The sequence below is a fragment of the Oryctolagus cuniculus genome, chromosome X, assembly GCF_051225735.1.
Source record: "Oryctolagus cuniculus isolate XC-2025 breed Fujian yellow rabbit chromosome X, ASM5122573v1, whole genome shotgun sequence".
NCBI lineage: Eukaryota > Metazoa > Chordata > Mammalia > Lagomorpha > Leporidae > Oryctolagus > Oryctolagus cuniculus.
Genome location: NC_142888.1, coordinates 4,570,803 through 4,597,016, shown reverse-complemented (window position 1 = coordinate 4,597,016; position 26,214 = coordinate 4,570,803). Strand labels below are relative to the sequence as shown.

At 40.7% G+C, this 26,214-nt stretch overlaps 1 protein-coding gene across 6 annotated transcripts in view; it reads right to left on the bottom strand.

Annotated features, from left to right (window-relative positions):
• PPEF1 (protein phosphatase with EF-hand domain 1) overlaps positions 1–26,214 on the bottom strand; it is a 140,664-nt gene that overhangs the window by 27,212 nt on the left and 87,238 nt on the right. For all 6 annotated transcript variants that reach the window (XM_008272402.5, XM_070067279.2, XM_051826965.3 and 3 more), the window contains 4 exons: positions 11,824–11,990; positions 8,866–8,902; positions 7,746–7,895; positions 4,423–4,575 (listed from right to left, as the gene is read on the bottom strand). In XM_008272402.5, coding sequence (XP_008270624.1) covers positions 4,423–4,575; positions 7,746–7,895; positions 8,866–8,902; positions 11,824–11,990 — 507 coding nt within the window. The remainder of the gene's footprint in view (positions 1–4,422; positions 4,576–7,745; positions 7,896–8,865; positions 8,903–11,823; positions 11,991–26,214) is intronic.

Sequence of the window (26,214 nt, the reverse complement as noted above, 5' to 3'; positions counted from 1 at the left end):
TGAGGGCATTGTGGAAAACAACAGAGATCTTAGGAGTAAACAGAAGGAAGGTGGTGGTTTCCTGACATTAGTAGCGACAATAGCCCTGCTAGACGTGTAACCGTCAGGGTAAGAGACTGAGAAGAGCCTTGTTGGGGTCAGACTGAGCCTCAAGGATGGTGAACACCACGTTCCTGCAAAGGAATTGAACTTAATTGGATAAGACTATGGAGCAAATTGTGGCCCCAGGCATTGTTACACATAACAGAGCAAAGGGCGAACAATTAGCGAAGGCTAATAGCAGGGTGTGACACAAATACAGACAGACGGAAGCTTAAAGGGGAGACCCGGGAAAGACAAGACCAAAGAAAGCCCCATAACCACAACCATCCCTGGGAGTCAGGGATTATATCAGAGACTGCACACTGAAGGGGAACAGACTTGACGAAACTAGTCCAGACAAGTCACTAAACAAAAAGCAAATAATCACAAGCGTGGGGATGACTGTCTTGAGTAACTACAATGTATTATCTAAAATATCCAGTCTTGAACAAAAATTATAACACCTACCAAAAAGAAAAAAGAAGAAGAAAGAAAAAGACCCATATACAGGGAAAAACAAGCAAACACTAGAAACTGCTTCGGGAGGGACTAGTTACTGGCCTAACAAATATTTCAAAGCAACTGTTATAAGTGAGTTCAGTGACATCTGTAAAACACTCCGCTCAACAAGAACAAAATGCAGTCTTCTCAAATGCACCCAGAGGACTGTCCGTGCTGGGGCCACACAGTAAGCCTCAATATATTTTAAAAGGATTTACCAAAAAAGTGTTGAAAGGATTTAAATTATGTAAAAGATGTATTCTCTGACCACAATCAAATTAAATTAGAAATCAATAAGAGAAGGAAATGTAAGAAATTCCTAAGTGTGTAGAAATTAATCAGTTCACTCCTAAGCAACAGATGGGCTAAAGAAAAAATTACAAGGAAATTTAGAAAATAGTTTAGGGGCCAGCTTACGGCTCCGGCATCCCATATGGGTGCTGGTTTGTGTCCTGGCTGCTCCTCTTCCCATCCAGCTCTGTGCTGATGGCCTGGGAAAGCAGTGGAAGATGGTTCAAGTGTTTAGGCCCCTGCACCCACATGGGAGACCCAGAGGAAGCTCCTAGCTCCTGGTTTCGAATCTGCCCATCTCCAGCCATTGTGCCCAGTGGATGGAAGACCTCTCTCTGTCTCTCCCTCTCTCTGTAACTCCACCTCTCAAATAAATAAATAAATAAATCTATCTTTAAAAAAATAGTTTGTGAATGAAAACAAAGGCACAATATAGCAAAACTCATGATGCTCTTCTATCCACTGGTTCACTCCCCAAATGCCTGCCATACCCGGGGCTAGGCCAAGCCAAAGTAAGGAGCCCAGAACTCAATCCAGGTCTCCCACATAGGTTGAAGTTGTACTTTGGAAATTTATATTTATTAAATAAAAGGGCCCCAAGTACCTGAACCATCATCTCCCTTCACAGGTGTGCATTAGCAGAAAGCTATAATTGGAAACAGATCCAGGACTAGAACTCAGGCATTCTGATATCAGATGTGAGCATCCCAAGTGACATCTTAACCACTGCACCAAACACCTGCCCCTCTCATCACTTTGATCCACTGCTGAACTGAACAAGGCAATTAAGAACTGGAGATCAGGTGCCTGTGCTGTGGCACAGTAGATTAACCCTCAACCTGTGGAGCCAGCATCCCATATGGCCACTGGTTCGAGTCCCAGCTGCTCCATTTCTGATCCAGCTCCCTGCTAATGCACCTGGGAAAGCAGCAGAAGATGGCCCAAGTCCTTGGGCCCCTGCACACACATGAGAGACTGGGAAGAAGCTTGTGGCTCCTGGCTTTAGATCAGCTCAGCTCCAGCCGTTGTGGCTATTTGGGGAGTGAATCAGCAGATGGAGGACCTCTCTCTCTGTCTCTACTTCTCTCTAACTGTTTCAAATAAATAAAATAAATCTTTAAAAAAATATTGTTAGGATAGCAATAGTACCCAAATTGATCTGGAGATTCAAGGCAATGCCAACTAACATCCTGGCTGCTTTTTGGTAGAAATTGACAAACCAGTCCTAAAATTCACATGGAAATTCAACAGACAGAGAATAGATAAAATAATCTTGAACAAGGATGACAAAGTTGAAGAACTCATATTTCCCAATTATAAAACTTCCTACAAAGCTACAGTAATCAAAATTATTTAGTACTGACATAAGGATAGACAGAAAGATTTTGGAACATAAATAAGGATCTAGAAATAAGTCCTCATATTTATGACCAATTGATTTTTGATAAGGGTGTCAACAAATTCAATATGGATTTTTTTTTTTTGACAAGAAGAGTTAGACAGAGAGAAAGGTCTTCCTTCTGTTGGCTCACCCCCCAAATGGGTGCTACAGCTGGCGCGCTGCGCCGATCTGAAGCCAGGAGCCAGGTGCTTCCTCCTGGTCTCCCATGAGGGTGCAGGGCCCAGGGACTTGGGCCATCCTCCACTGCCCTCCCGGGCTACAGCAGAGAGCTGTCCTGGAAGAGGGGCAACCGGGACAGAATCTGGCGCCCCAACCGGGACTAGAACCCGGTGTGCCGGCGCCGCAAGGCAGAGGATTAGCCTAGTGAGCTGTGGCACCGGCCAATTCAATACGGATTTTAACAAATGTTTCTGTGATAACTAGATATTCATGTAAAACAGAGTGATTACAATATCCTACCTCAAATTATACACAAATATTAACTCAAAATGGATCCAACACCTAAATGTAGGAGCTAAACCCATAAAACTCTTAGAAGAAAACTTCTTAAAGAAGTAAATCTTTAAGAATTTGGGTTAGGTAACTGCTCAGATACAACACCAAAAACACAACCAAGCGACCAAAGAGAAAAACACATAACTTGTACTTCATCAAAATTAAAAACTATTGTGCTGAAAAGGCACCATTAAGAAAGGGAAGAGATAAGCCACAAAATGGAAGAGAAGATTTGCCAGTAATATATCTAATAAGGGATTTGCCAGTAATAAGTCTAATTCTGAGTAATAATTGCCAGTAATATATCTAATACAAAGAACTTATAAAAACTCCTACAATGAAATACCTAAAGGATAATAACTCGATTTTTGAAATGGGCAAAGGATTTGAGTAGACACAATGTCCAGAAAAAACACACAAAAAGATATTCAACATGATTAGTCATTAAGGAACTGTAAATCAAAACCTCAATGAGACTGGACCTCATGTCCTCTAGGATGGCCATAATCAAAAGGATAGATAGCGGTGCACATCTGGCCCAGCGATTAAGCCACCACTTAGGATGCCTGCATCCCATACCAGAGTGCCTGGCCTCTAGTCACAGCTCCACTTCCAATTCCAGCCTCCTGCTATTGTGCACCTGGGGAGGCAGCAGATGATGGTCAAATATTTGAGTCAGTGTTACCCACATGGGAGAGCTAGATCAAGTTCCAGGCTCCTAGCTTCTGCCTGGCTCAGCCCTAACTGCTGTAGACATTTGAGGAGTGAAACAGGGGATGGAAGATCTTTGACTCTGTCTCTGTGAATTACAAATAAATGAAATTTTTTTACAAAACAAACAACAACAATTGTTAGAATGTAGAGAAATTGGAACCCTCATACACTGCTGGTGGGAATGTAAAATGGTCCACCTACTTGGGAAATCAGTTGGCAATGTTCTAATATTAAACTTTAGAGTTACCTTATGACCCAGCAATTGCACTCCTATGTATCTATCCAAGAGAACTGAAAATATATGTGAACATAAAAACTTGCATGTGAATGTTCTTAGCAGCATTACTCATAATAGCCAAAAAGTGGAAACAACCCACATGTCCATCAATTGATGGTTGAATAAATACAAAGTGTTCTAACCGTACAAGGGAGTATTACTCAGCAACAGAAAGAAATGAGGTACCAAAGTAAGTTGGAACGTGGATGAAACTCAACAACATTGTGCTGAGTGAAAGAAGCCAGCCACATATGGTGCATGTCCATGTGTACAGCATGTTCAGAAAAGACAAATCTATACAGACAGAAATTAGATTAGTGGTCGCCTAAGCCTGTGGGTGGGGCAGCAAGGGAATGGGGAATAACTGCTAATGGGTCTGGGGCTGCTTTTTCAGTGATGAAAATGTTCCAAAACTCGACTGTGGTAATAGTTGTACACTATGCAGAATATACTAAAAACATTGCAGTATATTCTTTAAGTGGGCAAGTTATATGGTACATGAATTACATCTCAAAGCGTTAAAAGTATCGTAAAGAATGCAGAGAAAATGACATGGTCTGCTCATCACGGTAAAGTCACTTTTTATCCACATATTACAAGGAGCAACATCATCTATGCTGGTGTCTTTGTTGCCACTCTGGTGAACACTTTGATTACCTACCTGCTCCCATTCGTGCTTTGATAGCTGTTCAGAAAAAGAGTCATTTTGTTCGGTTTTATCTGGCATATTAATGGTGACACCTAGTTTATTTTTCTTCAAGTTGGAGGCATTGTCTCCAATTATTGACATTGGTGGCATCAGCACAGATTTCATCTACAAAACAAATTCACACTTTAGTGAAACCCTCTGCCTATAGTGCTACAATACAGGATCCCCAATGTAGTGCCTCAACCCCGTGAAAAGCCAGCAACCTTCTCCACCTCTCCTCTATCTTCTGGAATCACTGGTGGCTGCAGGGGGGCCCTGTTGGGTTGTTTGTGCATTTCCAAGTGTGGTCGTTGCTCTACAGGGAAGGACTTCTTCCATTAGTGTTTCTCAGGGTCCCCGAGGTACAGAGGGAAGTGCTAGCCATGCGCGCAGGCACTGGCACAGGACAAAGAAGAGTCTAGAGGCAGAGCAAAGTCTCTCCTTCCGAGCCTTCTCAAGGGGCTTGGAGGAGTTCAGAAACCCCTCTCAGGAGGTTGGCTGCTTTTCATTCTGCTGCATTCTCCAGGAGAAACGAGAAAAAGTACAGCTGCGTCCAGGAAAGTTCTCAGCAGGAAGATAGATTGAGAACTTGGTGGTGAGCCCTTCAACCTAAATGCAGTGTAGTTTGCAACCTGACCCTGACCCTCTACTCCTCGTTACAACCTTGCTATGTTCCTCTGGAAAAGAAAATGTCTTTCTGACACAAAATTTGGTCTCAGCTATTATGAGCAAGTTCATAGACTGCTCTTCCTCCCAGCAAATGATCTCAGGTCTTAGGCAGAGCAGAGTATTCTGGGAGGACCCTCTGGACTCAGGCCCCTATACCTGACTTCTGATAAGCTCATTGGGTAAGGCCACAGGGTCCCTTCAGTATGTATGGCTCTGAAGTTTTCAAAACCACTTAGGATCAAGTTATTTTGCCCTTCACCAAAACACCATGCTGCCATTTTCTCCAGGGGTGGTGAGGTGGCGGGGAGGCTACTAGCTATTCTTTCCCATACCCCTGCTGACTCTCACTCTTATGGAATCTTCCTTCTCTGTCCCTCTGCATTGACATGCCACCTGCCTACCTTACAAAATACTTTTGATGAACCTAGACTGGAGGTTGTCATCAACTTGGTCCAACTTTATCCTTCCCCAGTCAACAATTATCCCACAACCACAGGTGTAAACCACTTAGTATGGTCACCCCTATAGTCGGAGGGTCCTATGGGATGAAAAACCTAGGGTTATAAAGGTGAACTTGAAAATCTGCTTTTGTATCTCATCTGATAGCACTGCAAAGGCTTGAATCTGTTACTCTCATTAAGTGCTCAATAATATTTAATACAAGTACATAGTACTGGTTCAACTTCACTCTACAAGGAGGAGAATGCACAAAGCATATGTATATTAAATTTCTATCTTTAAAACCAGTCTGTGAACAGGCAGAACAGTCATCCCTGACAGGGGGTGAAATTCGAGGTATCCTGGGAAAATTGCTGACCCAAAAACTTTTCCCCTAGGTCTATTCTTGGTGACTAAAATTCAAACTTTAGATCCAATCTCAGTGTCTCGAAAGGCCCTAGAAAGGGCAGGCCTGCCTGGGGAAAGTAAAAGTCATCCTTCTCATGAATCAGTATAGGCTGCCATGGCTGACGAGTGCTGGAGTGTCAGGGTGGGTGGTGGTGGAGTAGAGCATCCATGCCATGTGCTTGCCACATTTGACAAAAACATCATGTTCCTTGCTCTTGGCTAGAATCATATCCACTTAACTATGTTAACACTGACTAGCTCATCTTCACCAAAATGTCTTCTTGGCTTCACTATTTGCTGATATCATGAAAAAGGTGCCTTCAAGTTAGCACGGCCTTAAAATGTATTGCAGCTGGGATATTTTTGAGAGTAAAAGGAGGTGTTATTAACAATTACATCAGAACTACAGGGTAAACCAGGAGGGATGCCCCTCACTCTGTGAGGGAAGGGAGGTATATGAAATCATCAGGGAATCAGGAAGGAGGCTGTAAAAGGTCTCTATCGAGCTTTGCCTTAGGTTTGCCCTGCTTTGGTCTAAATCTCTTAGGAGATAGTCAGCAGATATTAAGTACTTATGATCTATCAGGTGCTGGGGCTTACATCAATGAACTAGAGAAACGGGAAGGGAGTAAACAGCTACTACCACAATTGCTTATTTAATTTTGGTAACGATTGTGAAGGCTATGTACAAGAAGCTGGAATCTGAGTTAGACCTAAGGCTGTACTGAAGGTGAAATTCAAAGGATGAGAAGACAGTAGTAACAATAATATCACTCTTACCTGCACAAAGGCTTCAAAAACTCAAGGTGCATAGGGGTCACATTTCTGTCTCTATCAGATTAAATTCCACCTCTAGCCCCTATCTGCCCAGATTGGCTGGAAGTTCGTGATCAGTCCTGACGTGTAATGGTTCAGATTTTCCACTAAGACCAGATACCATGATTTGACTCCAAGCTGCTCTTGGTCCTCATACCCGTATAGTACCTACTTTGCTCATAGCCTGGGGTCTTTTGCTTGGGTCTGGTAGAGAAGGAAGACACCTTCAGTCACCCTGCAAGGCCTGTCCAAGGAGCCCTCGATTAGGTGTGCTCTTTATAAGTAACACACAGCCACTTCCTTCAGAAGTTCTGTATAGGTTCCTGCTAGCTGTATCATGTTTAATATGATTATTTAGTGGAAAACATTTAAAAATTATCCCTAGCCATTGGAAGAATAAAGGAAATCATATCAATTCACTTATTTGAGTAGCGAAACTCACAGAGACAAAAAGTAGAATTAGAACAGAGATTATTAGGGACTGGAGGGAAGGGGGTGTGGAGTTAGTGTTTAATGGATATAGAGTTTCAGTTTGGTAAGATGCAAAGTTCTTAAAATGAATGTTGGTGAGAGAAATGATGGCTGGACAACAATATAAATGTACTTAATGCCTCTGAACTATAGACTTCAAAATGGTTACAGTAATACATTTTATGTCATGCATATTTCACAACATAAATGAATGAACTGAGATTGAAGTTTTCCAAAAATCAGGATTTTTTGCTTATAGACACTACATGAAATGCCAACATATCCTTATTTTCCCCCTTTCGGCATGAATTTTAAAAAGTTTTTCTTATGTAGAAGTTACCCACTTTGTTATCATGTAATCATAGTTTTTCTTAAACTTTGTACTGATCTTTTTACAATTACACCCTCAAACACATTTCAAATAATAAATGAAAAGAAGCACACAGTCCCCTTTGTACATCTGAGACAAGATTCACGCAAACATTGCTTCTTACTTTGTTTCTTTGTACACGGTGGAGTAAACACAAGTCTGTGGAATCAGATATCCCACCATGTATGACCAGGATCTCATTGTCAATGATCGTACCAATTGGAAGCCAGGTATAGACTTCTTCCAACATTTGTAAGATTTTCTTCCCATGTATCTGCAAGTAAGAGAGCTTGTGTAAGTTTTGTTTTTCTGATAGGTTCAGCTCATTGAATAGTCCCTGCATATGGCCAAAAAGCAACAGTCCTCATGCCACCCCAAGGAAGTTATCACAGAGTTGCTGACTAACTAGTATGAATTAATCATTTCTTTTTATTTGGTATTTCTGATACTGTGTTTTGGGGGGGCCTTGCCATTCCTGGAGGAGAGATCATCCCTCCCAAGGGTAGCTAATTCCTAGACAGCAAATAACTTGCCTTTCATATGCAAACCAGCCAACCCAGGGCATAAACACACACACACACACACACACACACACCCCAAACTCCATTACTGAGCTCTCATCCTCAGGACCACTATGTCTCTGTTTTAATCACCCCATGGCCTATTAGTGCCAGACAACTAGGGACAACCCCTATGCCCTAGCATAGGTCGAACTTACTAACAACTAGTCAATCCTAAACTGGCTTACACTGAGGTACCTTGCCTGTCCCTCCTAGGAAAACTATGATAAAGGCCTTTGCCTGTGTTTTCCCCTGGCTCCCTTTGCCTTCCCTTGGACGCTGGTACTTCCCCATTGGGTTCCCTCAGTGTGACATATAGAGCCTCCTGTTTCTAGGGGACTATGAATAAAAACCTCTCCCTTCTTGAGAGTCATTTCTATGTGTATGACTTTTACTATACGTGAGCACAACAGATCCCAGGTACATTTAAAGCAATGGAATATGTTTGTATCTATGCCAAAACTGAAACAAAAGTCACAATGAAGAAGCTTGGGTTAGTCCAGAAAGACTCCACCACGTCCAGAGCTTCCTGCTGGTATAGATTCTGATTATTGGTCCATCACCTTTCCTAAATCTTCAGGCTGGTCTTCACTATCTTTTTCTTTGCTTTCTATTTTTTTACACTTCTATGCATAAACAACAGAGAGAATTCAACATAAAATAAAATAAAAAAGTCAGTCTTACCTTGTATTTATGCAAAACTTCTCTTGTGAAGCCGTACCTGAAAAAAAAATGGATTTATGCTATCTAACGAATTGTTGAGAACTCCCACTTACATATGTCATGCAAAAAGAAGAGCCCTTGACATCCCTCTATCACAAGTACCAAGAACACAGTTGGAACTTTCACTTACCCAAGTCTGTGCGAGGCATGATGTGAAAGAACAAGAGCAATCATTGACATTGGCTTTACCCTCAAGGAACTTACGGTATGGTTGGGGGGAAAAGACAGGTTTTCATGAAACAGTCACAACACAGCTTAGGAGCTAGGTGATAGATGCAGGTTGTGTAAATGCCACAAGTGTTCAGAAAAGGGTGATACTGCAGGAGCTGGAGGAGGCCGTGTGGGAGAAGGCTTTTCACTGGCAGAATTTCTCAGACATCCTATGTCTTAGAGTAAATTACTAGGAAAAAAAGACTGAACAAAGACGAAGAAAAGCCTAGAAGATAACAATCTGGCTTTTATGCTTTCTCTGAAACAAGTCATGTCATGTAATGATATTGAAGGTTTTAATAAAAAATATCAGGAATTTTAATATCTGAAAAGCAGAAGCTGAGTGATTTAATTATGGAAATTTTTAAAATTACTTGTCCTAGCTTTCAAATAATAGTATGTACCCTTAATACCCAACATGGGAAATCTGGAACATACCATACCCCAGGTTTCCATGAAAATCATGTCATGTCAGGCTTCTACAGTGTAACGTGACGCTGTCTGAGATGAATTATATCCTGTGCTCCAAAGCATCCATGTGATTAAGTCTAAAGGATACTCTGTAGTCTTCACCTTTCTTGTCTTCTTGGAAACACTAAATATAGTTGACTACACTGTCCTTCTGCACAACTCTTCTTCTCTTGTATTTTGTGACAGCAAACTCTTTGTTTTCCTGCTACCTTTCTGGCTATTCTGAATCTCCTTTGCAAACTCCCTTCCTCTTCCTCATAGCCTTAAACATTGGACTTGCTTCAGATTCTGTCCCAGGCCATCTTCACCCTTCACTTTCTCCATTAGCAGTTCCATCTGTGGCCCATCAGGGTTTCCATGACTAGCCAATGTCAATACCCCAGGATAATACTTCAGGCCACACTTCATTTATCATCTCTGCACACAATACTCAACCGCCTACTCAACAGTACCTCAAATCAGCTTCTTCCAAACTGAACTCATCGTTCTCCCTCATCCCAACCTTCTCTTCTTTCCATGTTCCCCATATCAATGAATGATGTTGCTGTATCTCCAAACTCAAGCCACAAATGTGTGATTTCTTCCTCTTTCAAGTCCCCAGTACCAAGTTACTCAGCCTTAAATCATTATTCCCTAAACCCTTCTTGAATTTATCTGTTTCTTTGCATCTCCATTGCTGCCACCCTGGTTTAAGTGAGAACTCATCATCTATCTCTTTATTTCCTGACTGACCTCACTGGATCCACTCTTGCCTGTTTTCAAATCACTCTTTCTACATTTTATGATACTCTTCGATGGTATTTTGTAGTCTCTGGCTACCACCATATTTTTATAGGAGAATCCTCTGTTACCCCTTAAACGAGATTGGACCCTCTTTACAAACTCATCACACTTGGGGTGGGCATTGTGGCACAACAGGTTAAGATGCTGTTTTGAATGCCATCTCATATCAGATCCTGGTTTGACTCCCAGCTACTCCAGTTCCCATGCAGCTTCCTATTAATGCACTTGGGAAGCAGTAGGTGATGGTTTTAGTGCCTGAGTCCCTTGCCACCCATGTAGGAGACCTAGATGGAGTACCTGGCTCCTGGCTTTCGTCTGGCCAAGTCCCAACTGTTGTGGATACCTGTGGAGTGAGCCAGGGGATGGATCTCCCTCCGTCTCTCTCTCTCTCTCTCTCTCTCTCTCTCTCTCTGTCTCTTTTTAAATAAATCTTTAAAAGGAAAAAAAAAACCTCATCACACTTGAAAAACCTGCTCAATATGTGTCTTCCCTGCTAGATGAAAACTGCATGAGGGTAGGGACCATGTCTATTTTGTTAACTGTTATAGGTACTAGATAAATATGATTAGCTAACTAAATAAATGAAAGGATAAAAGATGTATCCAATTAAAAGTATGGTGCTATATGGGCCTCTGATAATAGTCTTAGGATTTTTGTTGTCATAGTCTCACAATTCTCCTCCACACCTTCAGAATTATATTTGAAACTCTATACTCAGACAAGATGCCAAAACTGCCAAAAAGACAAGTCTACTCAGTTGCTGAGCCTTGACCAAGACACCCAAAAGCCCAGGACCAAAAGTATGAGACACGTTATACCTTCCACTACCCTGGTACTAACTGATTTCTGTTACTCATAAAATGAGGGATGAAAAAGAAAAGGAAAAGGGAACATTTGTCAACTACTGTGCCCTCCTGCAAAAATTCTCAAAACATTTAACCAATTTTTATTTCTCAAATTTCCAGTGAGTCACAGAGCTGAAATGCTATGCCACAGCTGTTCTCAAATATGTTTATGAACAACTATGCCAGAGCAATTACCATGTCATAAAAAATACACACATCAGTGAAAAACATGGTACAGATTTTCTGAGAAAACATCTGGGGCAAGCAAAAAGTAGCAAGAGAGCAAGTCCCTCTAAGTCTGTTCAGGGAGCCTACCACCTCCGACCGTGGCCTACCACCCAAGTTGACCTGTGAAGAGTGGACATGGGAGCAAGAGAAAGAACATGATGGAAGGAAGAACAGAGCTAGTGGAAGAGCTAGGAAGAGGGCTTCAGAGCAACTGAGAATTCCTCAGGAGAAGAGCAGGGCCTGTGAACAATGAGAAGTAAGGTCTTCCTGAGACTCCCCTCATCCCTCCTCCTCTACCCTGCCCTCTGACTATGCTAGGCACCAAACATGGAGGCACTCTCTGGAGCAGGAACCAAGACAGGGAATCTGAAGCCTTGGTTACCTCAGATTCATCATAAAGTCTTCATGGTTGCCTCTGTTCAAGTGCAGGTTATTGGGGTACACAAGAAAACTCACAAACAGGATCATTAGGATCTCTACGGAATTTTTTCCTCGGTCTACAAAGTCACCGTTGAAGATGTATGAGTTTTTCTCTGAGGGGAGGCCATTCTGTGGAAGGAGCAGAGGGGATGGAAAACAAGCAGTTAAAAGAACGGACTTGCAAAGTAAGGCTTTCCGCATGCACAATGTCCCTGTGACCATGGAGAACAGAGAGGAGTCAGTTCTTCCTTGGTAAAAGCTCCTCACCCACTTGAGCCAGTTTTCCTTGTCTAGGGCTGGCATCTCCCGCAAGGGACCAGGAAGTGAAGAGTTGGCTTGAGACAGGAAGGTCCCAGGGAGGATGGGGTTGCTCATTCTACTCACTACTCACTACTACTCTGAAAGGAGCTGATATTTGTCCTATCAAAAATAGCTACTCTCACCCCTTCCTTCTCCCCTGAAAAGAGGGAAGCTTCGGTCAAAGAAAGACCCTTGCCTCCAGAGCCAGAAATCTTTCATATCAGGGGACCCCATAATTAATTTGTCTGGATTGAGGTTCCCTCCAACTGCAAAAGGGAAGACACCACAGGCTTCCCGAGATCACCCGAGAGATGGATGAAAGCACTCAGGCGAGCGGAAGGGGCTGCGTGACCATGAGCAGGACTGATGTGCCGCCAGCGCACACCCACACAAGCCCAGTGGCCTCTGTAGGCTGGCAGGTGTTCTGGCTGACCACTGACCAGACCATGGTAATTGTTAAATGTTTTCAATACCGATCCTGACTATGACATGATATACTGTTAAATAGTGCTACTATGAAAAGGAGATGGAGTTGGAACAAAAGACTGGCCTTCATGATAGCTATTAGTCTGGTTAGTCCTACATCCCAAAACTCTAAGACAAGACAAACACACTTAGTGTATTTTATTTTCTCTATGTCATGCCTGATAAGAAAATAGCCAAGTGCACTTCTATTGCATAGTGAGATAAACCCAAACATTTGAAGATTAAATTACAAAGAAAAACATTTAAATATTCATATATCAAAATGCATGTCTACCTTTAAAAAAGTGACCTTCAGAAATATACATATTCTAGTTACATTAAACTTCTTCAAAAACTTTTCAAATGTCTCTTTTGTTAGATTTCAAACAATATAAAAATTTAATTACTTTATACTCAGTATTCTCCTAACTATATACATTTTAATTGTTCATTTCTATATATACAAATAGTTGAAAAAATATAGGTTACAAAGCATAACTTAGGGATTCCAGAAATCACTTATGCAATGCAACATGTTCTGGAGGTAATTGGAAACAAACAAGCAAACAAACAAGTAATAAGATAACTAATTCTCTAGTCCAGTTTCACTTATAACCCGTGTGCCTTTAGGAAAGTCATTTAACCTTTATGACCTGTAGTTTCCTCATGTATAAATGGCAATCATAACTTCCATACCTACCACATGGGGCTATTTTGGAACTCAGATAAGCTATGTGTATAAAATCACATAAAAACTGTAAAACATCACACAATTACTAGATTCATTTTATTATGACCCCCAACTATTTGTAATTTGAAGATTCAATTATTTTACATTTTTTAATATATTAATTCACATAGCCTTATTTACACTGGGCTACAGTAGTATAAAACAGTTGTAAAAATACAGATTATTGCTCATCAAAACTTAAAGCAAAGGGGAAGAATTCTGCATCTTTGGTACTCTTCCTCCGTGCAGCCTTCAGCTGGCTAGGGTAAGGTGCGCTGGAGAAGCTGCAGGGCTGTTGGAGGCTATAGCTTCTGTTGAGAGGGCCAGGTTTGAAGGGAGCTAGAGGAGCAGCAGTTTAGAGTTAGAACATGGAAGAAGTAGGCTTAAGAGCCTCCTTGGGTACCTTGTTGCAGAATAGGTATGTGGTTCCAGTTGTGGGGTGAAATGTTGCATGTTATTCGAAAAAGTGTAAGGGAACTTCTTCCACAGGTGTTTAACTTAGCATCTCAAACACCACTTGGGACACCCACATCCCACATTGGAGTGCCTGGGTTTGACTCCCAGCTCTGGCTCCCAATTCCAATTTTCTGCTAAGGCAGACCCTTGGGAGGGAGCAGTGATGGTTCAAAGGGTTGAGTCAGAAATGGTGCTGGGAAAACTGGATCTCCACATGCAGAAGTATAAAGCAAGACCCCTACCTTTCACCTTACACAAAAATCCACTCAAAATAGATCAAAGACCTAAATTTATGACCCGATACCATTAAATTATTAGAGAACATTGGGGAAACCCTACAAGACATTGCCATAGGCAAAGAGTTCTTAGAAAAGACCCAGAGGCACAGGCAATCAAAACCAAAACTGACAAATGGGATTACATCCAATTCAGAAGTTATTGCACTAGAAAAGAAACACTCAGCAAAGTAAAGAGGCAACCAACAGAATGGGAGAAATTATTTGGAAACTTTGCAACTGATAAAGGATTAATATCCAGAATATACAAAGAGATCAAGAAACTCAACAACAACAAAACAACCAACCCAGTTAAGAAATGGGCAAAGGACTTAAGCAGACATTTTTCAAAACAGGAAATCCAAATGGCCAATAGACCAATAGACACATGAAAAAATGCTTAGGATCACTAGCCCTCAGGGAAATGTAAATCAAAACAACAATGAAGTTTCACCTCACCCCGTTAGAACAGCTTTCATACAGAAAATAACAACAAGTGCTGGCGAGGATGTGGAGAGAAAGGTACCCTAATCCACTGTTGGTGGGAATGTAAACTGGTGCAGCCACTGTGGAAGATACTATGGAGATAACTCAGAAATCTGAATATATACCTACCATATGACCCAGCCATCCCATCCCTGGGAATTTACTGAAGGGAAATGAAATCAGCAAATAAAAGAGTTATCTGCATGCCCATGTTTATTGCAGATCAATTCACAATAGCTAAGATATGGAATCAACCCAAATGTCCATCAACTGAAGACTGGATAAAGAAATTATGGGATACGTACACCGTGGAATACTACACAGTGGTAAAAAAAAATGAAATCCTGTCATCTGCAACAAAATGGATGTAACTGAAAAACATTATACTTAGTGAAATAAACCAGTTCCAAAAAGACAAATACCATATATTCTCCCTGATCTGTGATAACTAATAGAGCACCTAAAAGGTAATCTATAGAAGTGAAATTGACACTTTGAGATGTGATGGCTTTGAACAGCCCTTGTCTCAACTGTTAAGGAACAGGGTTGTTTTTTTTTTTTTCATACTATTTGTTGAACTCTTTACTTAGTATAGAATTAATCTTTAATCTTATATTATAAACTTAATTGAAAATAGATCTTAGTAAAAATAAGAATGGGAATAGGAGAAGGGGAAGAAGAAGGGTGGGAGGGTGTGTAGGGATGAAAGAATCACTATGTTCCTAAATTTGTACTTCTGAAATACAAGTTTATATGCCTTAAATAAAAAGTTTCTAGGTAAAAACAAAACAAAACTGTTGAGTCCGTGGGAAACCTGGACTGAATTGTGGTTCCAAGTTTGGGCCCCCTGGCCTTTGCAGGTATTAAGGAGTGAATCAGTGGATGGGAGCTATTTCTTTCTCTCTGCTCTCAAATAAATTGAAAAATAACAACAGGCACCTAGGAACATAGAGACTTCCTTTCCTCTTCTTGATACTGGAGTAGAAACTGTCATGCCTCCACCTCTGGAGAGGCTTACCCTAGCTTAAGCAGAAAATAGAAAACAGAAATAAGCTAGCACTTAAGAGGATCCAGCAGCCAGAGAGAGACAGATCAATCAGATCTACTGGGCCAGATGGCCCCTAATGAAACAGGACTGCTGGAGGAGACAAAGGACAACTTTATTTTTAAAACAACAGGAAAACATGCATAAAATAAAGAACAAAAAGCTATTAATTCTTCGCACTAAAAATGTGACATTCAAATTTAAAATATCAATGAATTAAGGCTAACTAAAAGAAAGAATAGTTGGGAAATACACTACTGATCTGAAAGAGAAGTGGAGGAAAAAGCTCTCACCAGCAGCAAAAAGCAAAATGATAGAAATCACAAAGAATGAGCACAAGACTAGACTTCAACCAGAATCAGGAAAAGGGAACAGATGAAAAGAGGGAATCATTGCAAAAATTTGAGAGGGAATTTGCTATGTTTAGAAAGAGACTTCAGTCCCAAGTTGGAAAGAGATAACGACCCCTACCTATACACAACTAACTAATGGGAGGGGGAGGTTCACTATTACTTGGTTTAAAAAAAAAAAGTCTCAAAAGAGGCCAGACAGAAATTACAAAGGGAAAGAATCAGCCTGCTGTGAGACTTCTTCTCTGTGGAAGGGGGAGGGAGGAGATGGCAGAATAAGGATATGAAACAAGAATTCTGTATTAACCAAGACATCATTACTATCTCAAGGTGATAGAAAAATGTTTGCCAACATGTAAGGGAACAAATGTCAATAACAAAATGAATGTTCTTCAGAGTGAATGAAGACACATGAAATTATATAGGGATCTAATATTACAAAAAACAATGGACCTATACAGATTGCTTGTTATATATCAGGTACAGTTTTTGGAGCTAGGACCACAGAAGTAAATGATACAAAGTCTGAGCATTCAAGAAGTTTGCATTCAGAGAATAGCACGTGCATGCCCCATAGACAAAACACTCAAGAAAATAATCAAATAGCAATTGTAACAGTGAAAAGTCCTCAGGCTAGGGAACGACCAGGAGGAAAGAATACAGATGTGAAAAATGAACCATGAAATGTATAATTAAATATAAATCAGTGTGATAACCTGGAACTTGCATTTAAGTACTAAGCAAGTATTCTAGAAATAGAAGAGACATTATAAAGGAAAACCTAATGATTTCTTTTTTTTTTTTTTTAATTTTTGACAGGCAGAGTGGACAGTGAGAGAGAGAGACAGAGAGAAAGGTCTTCCTTTTGCCCTTGGTTCACCCTCCAATGGCCGCCGCTGCAGCCGGCGCACCGCGCTGATCCGATGGCAGGAGCCAGGATCCAGGTGCTTTTCCTGGTCTCCCATGGGGTGCAGGGCCCAAGCACCTGGGCCATCCTCCACTGCACTCCCTGGCCATAGCAGAGAGCTGGCCTGGAAGAGGGGCAACCGGGACAGAATCCGGCGCCCCAACCGGGACTAGAACCCGGTGTGCCGGCGCCGCAAGGTGGAGGATTAGCCTATCGAGCCACGGCGCCGGCTCAACCTAATGATTTCTAAGATTAAAGAATATGTCATAAGCCAAGCAAGGGTTTGCAAGTGAGGTGAGGGGAGAAAACTAAAATGCTCTATGAGTCTCATCTGCATGTGGGAGATGGAAGGTGTGAAAACAATCAACTTACTGGGAGAAAGAGGATCATGGTGGGAGAATGAAGTTGTATCAATTTAAGAGATGTATACATACACAATATTTATTAGGAATGTTAGCAATGGGAAGGTAACCACTAGTGAATGGATAAGCAGAGTAGAAACTTCAAATAAAAATAAAATAAAAGAATAATACCACCAAAACAACAAAAAGAAAATGGGTGAAACAAGGTAAAAGAAATAGTAAAACAGAACAGAAAGGAAATTGTCAAATACATCTCAAGTACTGAATGTGAATGGGTTAAATTCTGCTACTAAAACATCAGTCTGTGTTAAAATTTAGGGGTATACTGGGGTCCGTGCTGTGGCGCAGCAGGTTAACGCCCTGGCCTGAGGTGCCGGCATCCCATGTGGACACCAGTTCGAGACCCGGCTGCTCCACTTCCGATCCAGCTCTCTGCTATGGCCTGGGAAAGCAGTAGAAGATGGCCCAAGTCCTTGGGTCCCTGCACTCACGTGGGAGACCCAGAAGAAGCTCCCGGTTCCTGGCTTCAGATTGGAGCAGCTCTGGCCATTGCAGCCATTTGGGGAGTGAACCATCAGATGGAAGACCTCTCTCTCTCTCTCTGCCTCTCCTCTCTCTGTGTAACTCTGACTTTTGAATAAATAATAATCTTTTTTTTTTTTTTTGACAGGCAGAGTGGACAGTGAGAGAGACAGAGAGAAAGGTCTTCCTTTTGCCTTTGGTTCACCCTCCAATGGCCGCCGCAGCCGGCGCGCTGCAGCTGGCTCACCGTGCTGATCCGAAGGCAGGAGCCAGGTGCTTCTCCTGGTCTCCCATGGGGTGCAGGGCCCAAGCACTTGGGCCATCCTCCACTGCACTCCCGGGCCACAGCAGAGAGCTGGCCTGGAAGAGGGGCAACCGGGACAGAATCCGGCGCCCCGACCGGGACTAGAACCCAGTGTGCCGGTGCCGCTAGGTGGAGGATTAGCCTATTGAGCCACGGTGCCGGCCCATAAGTAATAATCTTAAAAAAATTTAGGGTTATACAAGTATTAATTGTGAGATATAAACATGAAACAAGTACATAAGAAGAGGTTGAAAACAAGGTAAACACAACAAAGAGAAAGCATGAATGGAAATATTAATACCAAAGCAGAATTTAAGATTAAAGTGTTCAACAAGATTACAAAACAACATTATACGCTAATAAAATGTACTTTATGAAGAAGACATAATTCATGAGGTGGTAGTCAATAAACAAAAGAACAAGTTTTTGCTCCATATATTTAAGTACTATTAATGCAGGAAGAAATTGTTTAAAAAAATACAAACAGTGAATTATTCAGATTGGCTTATTGGTCTTAAATCCTGTCCACAGTTCATGGGTTTCGGTCCCACCAGTACTTCTGATTCAGCTTCCTGTTAATGCACACCCTGGGAGGCAGCAGATAATGGCTCAAGTATTTGGGTCCCTAGCACCCATGTTGGAGACCCAGATGGAGTTCCTGGCTCCTGACTTTAGCCTGGCCCAGCCTTGGATGTTGCAGGCATCTGTAGAGTGAACTAGCAGGTAAAAGCTCTCACTCTCTCACGCTCTCTCTCTCTACTTTTCAAATAAATAAAAAAAAGTCCATATATTATTTTATACTCCCTTTCAAAGGTAAAGCCTAATTTGTCTCCCCTTGAGTATGGGCTCTACTTAATAATTTGTTTCTAATGAATAAACAAAAGGCAGAATTGATGATGTGCAACTTTAGAGATTATGTCATAAAAGATACTGTAGCTTCCTGCCTGTTTTCTCTCCTAGTTCATTCTTTGGAGAAAGCCCACCTATGTCATGAGAAAACTCAGGTAGCTGGTAGAGAGATCTGCATGGCTATTCTGCTAACAGCCAGTGAGGAATTAAAATGCTATGCCTATAGCCATGCCAGTTATCCATCATGGAAAAGGATTCTCCAGCCCCAGTAAAACTTTCAGATAACTTGTAGCCCTGGCCCATAGTTTGAATGCCACCCTATGAGAGATCCTGATTCAGGAACCCCCAACTAAGCTGCACTCAAATTTCTTATGCACAGAAAATGTGAGACACTAAAGTTTGTAGTTTTAAGCTACTAAGTATTAGGGTAATGTATTATACACATATTGAAGCATAGAATAGGGCAGGCATTGTGGTACAGCAGATTAAGCCACTGCCTGGGATGCCTGCAACCCATATAGGAATGCCTAGTTCAAGTTCCAGCTGCTCTACTTCCCATCCAGATTCCTGTTAATGTACCTGGGAGGCATTAGAGAGCTCGACTACTATCACTGGGTTCCTACCACCCACATGGAAGACCTAGATGGAGCTCCAGGCTCCTGACTTAGGCCTGGCCCAGCCCCAGTTGCTATGGGCATTGTGTGTGTGTTGGGGGAAGGTTGAACCAGTGTGTGTGTCACTCTGCCTTTCAAATAAGTAAACACATGTATTCCCTCCCCAAATGCCTGCAATAGCTGGGATTGGGCAAGGTGGAAGCCAGGAGTCAGCAACTCCATCTGGGTTTCCCACATGGCTGGCAGAGGCCCAAGTTCCTGGACCACCTTCTACTGTCTTCCCAGGCACATTAGCAGAAAGCTGGATTGGAAGCAGAGCAGCTAGGACTTGAACCAGCACTCCAACATGGGATGCTGGCATTGCAAGTGGAGGCTTAACCCGCTGGACCAGTACGTTGTAACAAATAAAATCTTTAAAAATACATGGAATAGAAAATATATGGAAAAACTATGCAATCAATAATGCTGATTTGATGCACATATGAAGAAGTTTGTTTACCACAAATAGAGAATCCATTTAATTTTTCTTGTGTCCACAGAACCTTTAAGTAAGCAATCTTATACTGGACTCCAAAGCAATCATTAAAAAATTAAAAACAAGAAACATTTCATAGGATAAATTTTCATATCATAATCCAATAAAACTTGAATAAATAATAAAAAATGTAATTAGAAAAAAATTTAGCTCTTTGAATTAAAATCCTTGAAAGCTAACCTTTATAGTATTAATAAGCATTGGATCAATGAGAAAATTAAAAGCAAAATTAAAAGTTCCATAGGAAGTTCAGTTAGAACTAAAATTAGAAAAGATGGACAGCCTTAAATGATGAACATGAAAGATTGCATTCATCTGAAGAAATTAGAAAGAGAACAATGAAATAAAGATAAAAGCTGATATTATGGAAATAAAAAAGATATATAAATCCAAAGATTGACTCTTTGAAAGAAGCAATAAAATTGATAGACCTGTCATGAGCCTGACTGAGAATTAAGTGAAAAAAGAATGAGAAAACTTAAGATTGGGGCCAGTGCTATGGCACAGTAGGTTAAGCCTCTGCCTGCGATGCCAGCATCCCATATGGGTGCCGGTTTGTATCTGGGCTGCTCTTCTTCTGATGCAGATGTCTGCTAATGCTCTGGGAAGGCAGTGGAAAATGGCCCAAGTACTTGGGCACCTGCATCCATACGGGAGACCCAGAGGAAGCTCCTGGCTTCGGAGCAACCCAGCTCCATCCATTGTGGCCATTCAGGGAATGAACCAGCAGATGGAAGATCTTTCTCTCTGTCTCTCCCTCTCTGTCTGTAACTCTGCTTCTCAAATAAATGAATAAATCTTTTAAAAATATGATTAAAGATTTTTAGAAGACATAAAGATTCAAAGAAGTAAATAAAAGAATTCTCTAAATATACATAAAAGATACCAACATCTATGGCAATGTATTTTTTTTTCTTTTTTTTTTTTTAATCTTTTATTTAATGAATATAAATTTCCAAAGTACGACTCATGTGTTACAATGGCTTCCCCCCCATACCGTCCCTCCCACCCACAACCCTCCCCTTTCCCACTCCCTCTCCCTTTCCATTCACATCAAGATTCATTTTCGATTATCTTAATATACAGAAGATCAGCTTAGTATACCTTAAGTAAGGATTTCAACAGTTTGCTCCCACACAGAAACATAAAGTGAAAAATAATAGATGATTTTTTTTAAATGATGATGAAATCAGATCAGACCTATTGTCATGTTTAATCCCAGTGAGAGTCAAGTTGGGAATTGATAATTTCTTTCTTTCTTTTTTTTTTTTTTTACAGAAGATCAGTTTAGTGTACATTAAGTAAAGATTTCAGTCGTTTGCACCCCCATAGAAACACAAAGTGAAATATACTGTTTGAGTACTCGTTATAGCATTAAGCCTCAGTGTACAGCACGTTAAGGACAGAGATCCTACATGAGGAGTAAGTGCACAGTGACTCCTGTTGTTGACTTTACCAATTGACACTCCTGTTTATGGCATCAGTAATCTCCCTATGCACCCGTTATGAGTTTCCAAGGCTATGGAAGCCCCTTGAGTTCTCCGACTCTTATCTTGTTTAGACACGGTCATAGTCAAAGTGGAGGTTCTCTCCTCCCTTCAGAGAAAGGCACCTCCCTCTTTGAAGACCTGTTCTTTCCACTGGGATCTCACTCACAGAGATCTTTTTGCCAGAGTGTCTTGGCTTTCCATATGGCAATGTATTTTTAATATCTTAGAGGAATGAGTGATCTCCTTGAAAATTATAAATTACAAAACTGATTCAAAAGAAGTAGAAAACGTGAAAAGTGCATTGGCCTCATGTGGCTTTATAGCAGAGCTCTATCTCCATTTTCAAGAGCAAATCATTTTTAATGTTATTTAAACCCATGATTCCCATCCATGGCAGCACATTAGAATCACCTGGATGATGACAATGTATAGTCAAATTTCAGTTTGAGGCCCACTGATTTAAATTACTCTGAACGATAGAGAAAGATGGAAATCTCTCCAACTCGTTGCCAGAAGCTGCATAACCTTAATTTCAAAAGTGAGGAGAGCTTTCAATGGTCTAAAAATGATATTTACTATGTTTGGATAGTAAATGTGTTTTCCACTGTGATGACAGATTTTCTTATATTAAAACTTCTCCAGTTAAACCAGACTTTGCTGTAGGTGGATTCTTTGCTACCTGTCTTCTTTCACCTCCACTATGAACAAAGAATAACAAATTTCTTTAAATTTCATTTTAAGCCAGAACCAGTCATGGTCAGCCAAGCCATACACTTCATACAGTACACTTGTCAGCCAAGGAATTTTAACCTTTTTGAAAAACCACACATCTTTAAAAGACTAAGCTTTGTGCTAATGAAGTTCATGCAACAAACTATGTCATGGTCTCTAAAAATGATTTAAAAGGAGTCAGACTCTCACTGGGATTAAACATGACAATAGGTCTGATCTGATTTCATCATCATTTAAAAAAATCATCTATTATTTTTCACTTTATGTTTCTGTGTGGGAACAAACTGTTGAAATCCTTACTTAAGGTATACTAAGCTGATCTTCTGTATATTAAGATAATCGAAAATGAATCTTGATGTGAATGGAAAGGGAGAGGGAGTGGGAAAGGGGAGGGTTGTGGGTGGGAGGGACGGTATGGGGGGGAAAGCCATTGTAACCCATGAGTCGTACTTTGGAAATTTATATTCATTAAATAAAAGATAAAAAATAAAAAATAAAAGGAGTCAGAACACTAACGGAACTCCTCTAACTGTTAAGCCTCTCAATGCAACTACTTCAAAGAAGGCAAGACTATCTGGATGTGAAGATCTACTCTGTAGGTTCAAGGTTAGTCATTTTACTCTGAATAGTCTGAATAAAAGTAAGATTTGGTCTTAACACATCAAGAACATTAAGGGAACTGGTGTGGCGCAGAGTGTTAAGCCATAGCCTATGCCTATGACACCAGCATCCCAGAGTCCTGGCTGCCCCACTTCCAATCCAGCTCCCTGCTAATGCAACTGGGAAGGCATAAGAAGATGGCCCAAGTGCGGGGTCCCTGCACCCATGTGAGAGACCTAAATGGAACTCCGAGCTCCTGTCTTTGGCTTGGCCCAGTCCCAGTCATTGCAGCCATTTGTGGAGTGAAGCAATGGATTGAACATTCATATTCATTCATTCTCTCTCTCTCTCCTTGACCTTGACCTCAAAAGTAAAAGAATTGATCAATGTGCCTGAGTGAAACACATCAGTGATAGAGAATACAGAAAATGTTTGATTACCTTTGAAACTGGAAAATTATGGGCCTTTATGGTGGGAGATGGTGCAGAAGATAGAAAGAAACAGAAAACAAGCAATATGGCTTCCACTGGACAGCATCAGTATGGGGCCCACCAGGTTAGAGTTAATTAGCTTCTCTCTGTCCATGTACTTTTCTTTTTCAGCTACAGGAGGTCACCATTCATGGCATCAATTTAAAAAACTAATCTGCCAGTACTTGATCTAAGATTTCAAGCTTTCCATTCAATGAGGGAAAATATCTTGTCATTTCAGAAAGGCTAGAGCACTGAATGAAGGATTTAGAATTGGTCTAATTAAGCAAAAGTGGCTGATGAAAATTAACCTTCTCAGAAAATAAAATCTGAAAATCTAACCTAACTAATGATATGTAAATTACTTTACTTGAAGATAAAATTATATTTGAAGCCACGTAGAGTTGAGATGTCCTTTTAACAAAGATCTGTCATGGTTAAGAATGTAGTATCCAGGGAGGAAGAATCCTTTTCAATCCCAGATGGGACTGTGAGCTGCAAATGTCTTGCTTCATATTAAGGTGCCAAATGATGCAATTTTTAAGGAAAAGCAAATATTAAAGAGACTAACATCTCAAAACAATCATAAGTATGAACCCTGTCGTTCAGTGCAGCACACCAGTGTGCTCCCTTGGAGCTCCATACTTAACCCCGCCATAACACATCCTACCGTGAATCATCTTGTCTTTTTGTTAACCAACCTTCCCCACTTAACTGTATCTTAGTCATACTGTACCCACTAGGCCTTGGCAAAGTACCTCATTCATAATAGGTGTTTAATAAATATATGAAAAATAAAGGAATTTTGCATTCATGCTTCTATGTTCCTATAGTTTTTAAATGATGCCTTGAATACTAATCGGATCAGATAAAAATTTATTTGAATGAATTGGTTAAGGAAAGATTCACTTTTGCATATGATGGTCACAACAAGAGAAGTCTTGAACCAAACCAGCCACTTCAATGAAAAGAATAATTTCATGAGGCATCTCAGTGGTCTTATATTATAACTTCCTCTCAGGCTATGCCCCATCTGTATAGCCGTATCCGTGCTGCACTGTGTGAAAGAACCAGTGAGGAAGAAAGTATCTTAAAAAACAAAAAGAGCTACTAAAATTTCCCCTAATTCAAAGCCTGGCGTTTTTCTGATTTCTCTTTTGGGTTGATGATGAGGAATCAGTTAATCATAGTATAATGTAAACTTTGGTAATTTATTGCTCCAAAAATCTCCCAACAAGAGGTAGTTTGCCAAACTATTCCCCATAATTCAAGTGTTGCTTCCCTTAAAACAATAACAAAATAAAGATGTTGAAACATGGACACTATTTACTTCTAAACATAAGCTTGGAAGCTTGTTGCTCACGTGGATTGGACTCAATCTCATGGCTCCTGTCAATGAACCAGAGTCAGGTATTACATGCAACTGGGATTCAATAAGCTCTTAACACTTTGAATGAGTCCAAAGTATTGCAAGGAAAGTCAGAGATCATCACAGAAATTCTACCACTTCCTAGAATGATTACTTAGGTCATGCTTATGTATCTACTGTAACCCTTGAGTAAGCAACCTTTGTATCTGACACCAAAAAGAGAAACCCATCAGTCCCTATCCCTCTCTTCATTTGAAATATTCTTTTCCTGTTTTCCTCATCTGATTTCCTGGTCCATCACTCTTCTCTCAACTAATCTTTCTATTTTGTCATGTTCTCTCTTCTTACTACATCTAACACCCAAATACGATTCTCACTTTTCCTGCAGGCATTGTTTAAAAGAATTTTCCAGATCATTGAAACTTACTCCTTTAAACTAAAATCCCTTTGCAAATTACTTTATACATTGTGGTTGAGATTTTCTAGAATGTACCATTTGTTCCCTTTACTATTTAACAGAGTATACATACACTATACAACTTGAGACTTTCTTGCCTATGCAGTCTTATCAATCTAAACAGCCCCTCAGGTACTTCTGAGAAGTTTAGAGCTCTCTTCCACGTACTACCCAGCCCCAGATCACTGAATATTACTACTTTGTTTTCTATGTCATTTTTGTAGCTCCATATTTCCTTACTGTCAGGAAGAGCTTTTACTTTGTGTCTTTGTCATTATATCCGACTTTTGCTATTCCCCTTCCTACTCTCCAGTCTGCTGTGGGATGGGTAGGTAGACATCCAACTCTGTGTGTGACAGGTTTTCCTGACATATCTTCACTAATCTTTGAAAAGGGTCTACAGCCCATTCTGTGAGTAAAGTTAAATGGATTTATGACAAATATTTCATTTTTAAAAAGATTTACTTATTTTTGAAAGACAGAGACACAGATAGAGAAAGAAAGATACACAGAGAGATCTTCCTTCTGCTGGTTCATTCCACAAATGGCTACAACAGACAGGGCTGAGCCAGGGCTGGGCCAGGCTGAAGCCAGCAGCCCAGAACTCAATCCAGGTCTCCCATATGGGTGTCAGAGTCCCAAGCACTTGGATCATCATCTGTTGCCTTCTCAGGCACATTAGCAGGAAGCAGGATCAGAAGTGGAGCAACTGGGACTCAAACCAGAAATCCAGTGTGTGATGCTGGTGTCGCAAGTGGTACCTTAGTGGCTACTTAACAAAGCAGATGTCTATGACAAATATTTCAAGAGCTCAAAGACCCTTATACAACCCTGAGTTTGGGATCATATGAGAGATAAAAGAGGATAAGTAAAGTAGAATAACATTTCAGATGTGGATAGATGGAGTATCACTGTCATTTGTATTCATATAGAAGTGCTGTTTCCAGAACAATTTGTATTCATGTTTTAGACTGCAGTGCATTTGTGTAATCTATCATCATTCTGCATTTAAACTGCAGATAAAAAAAAGAAACA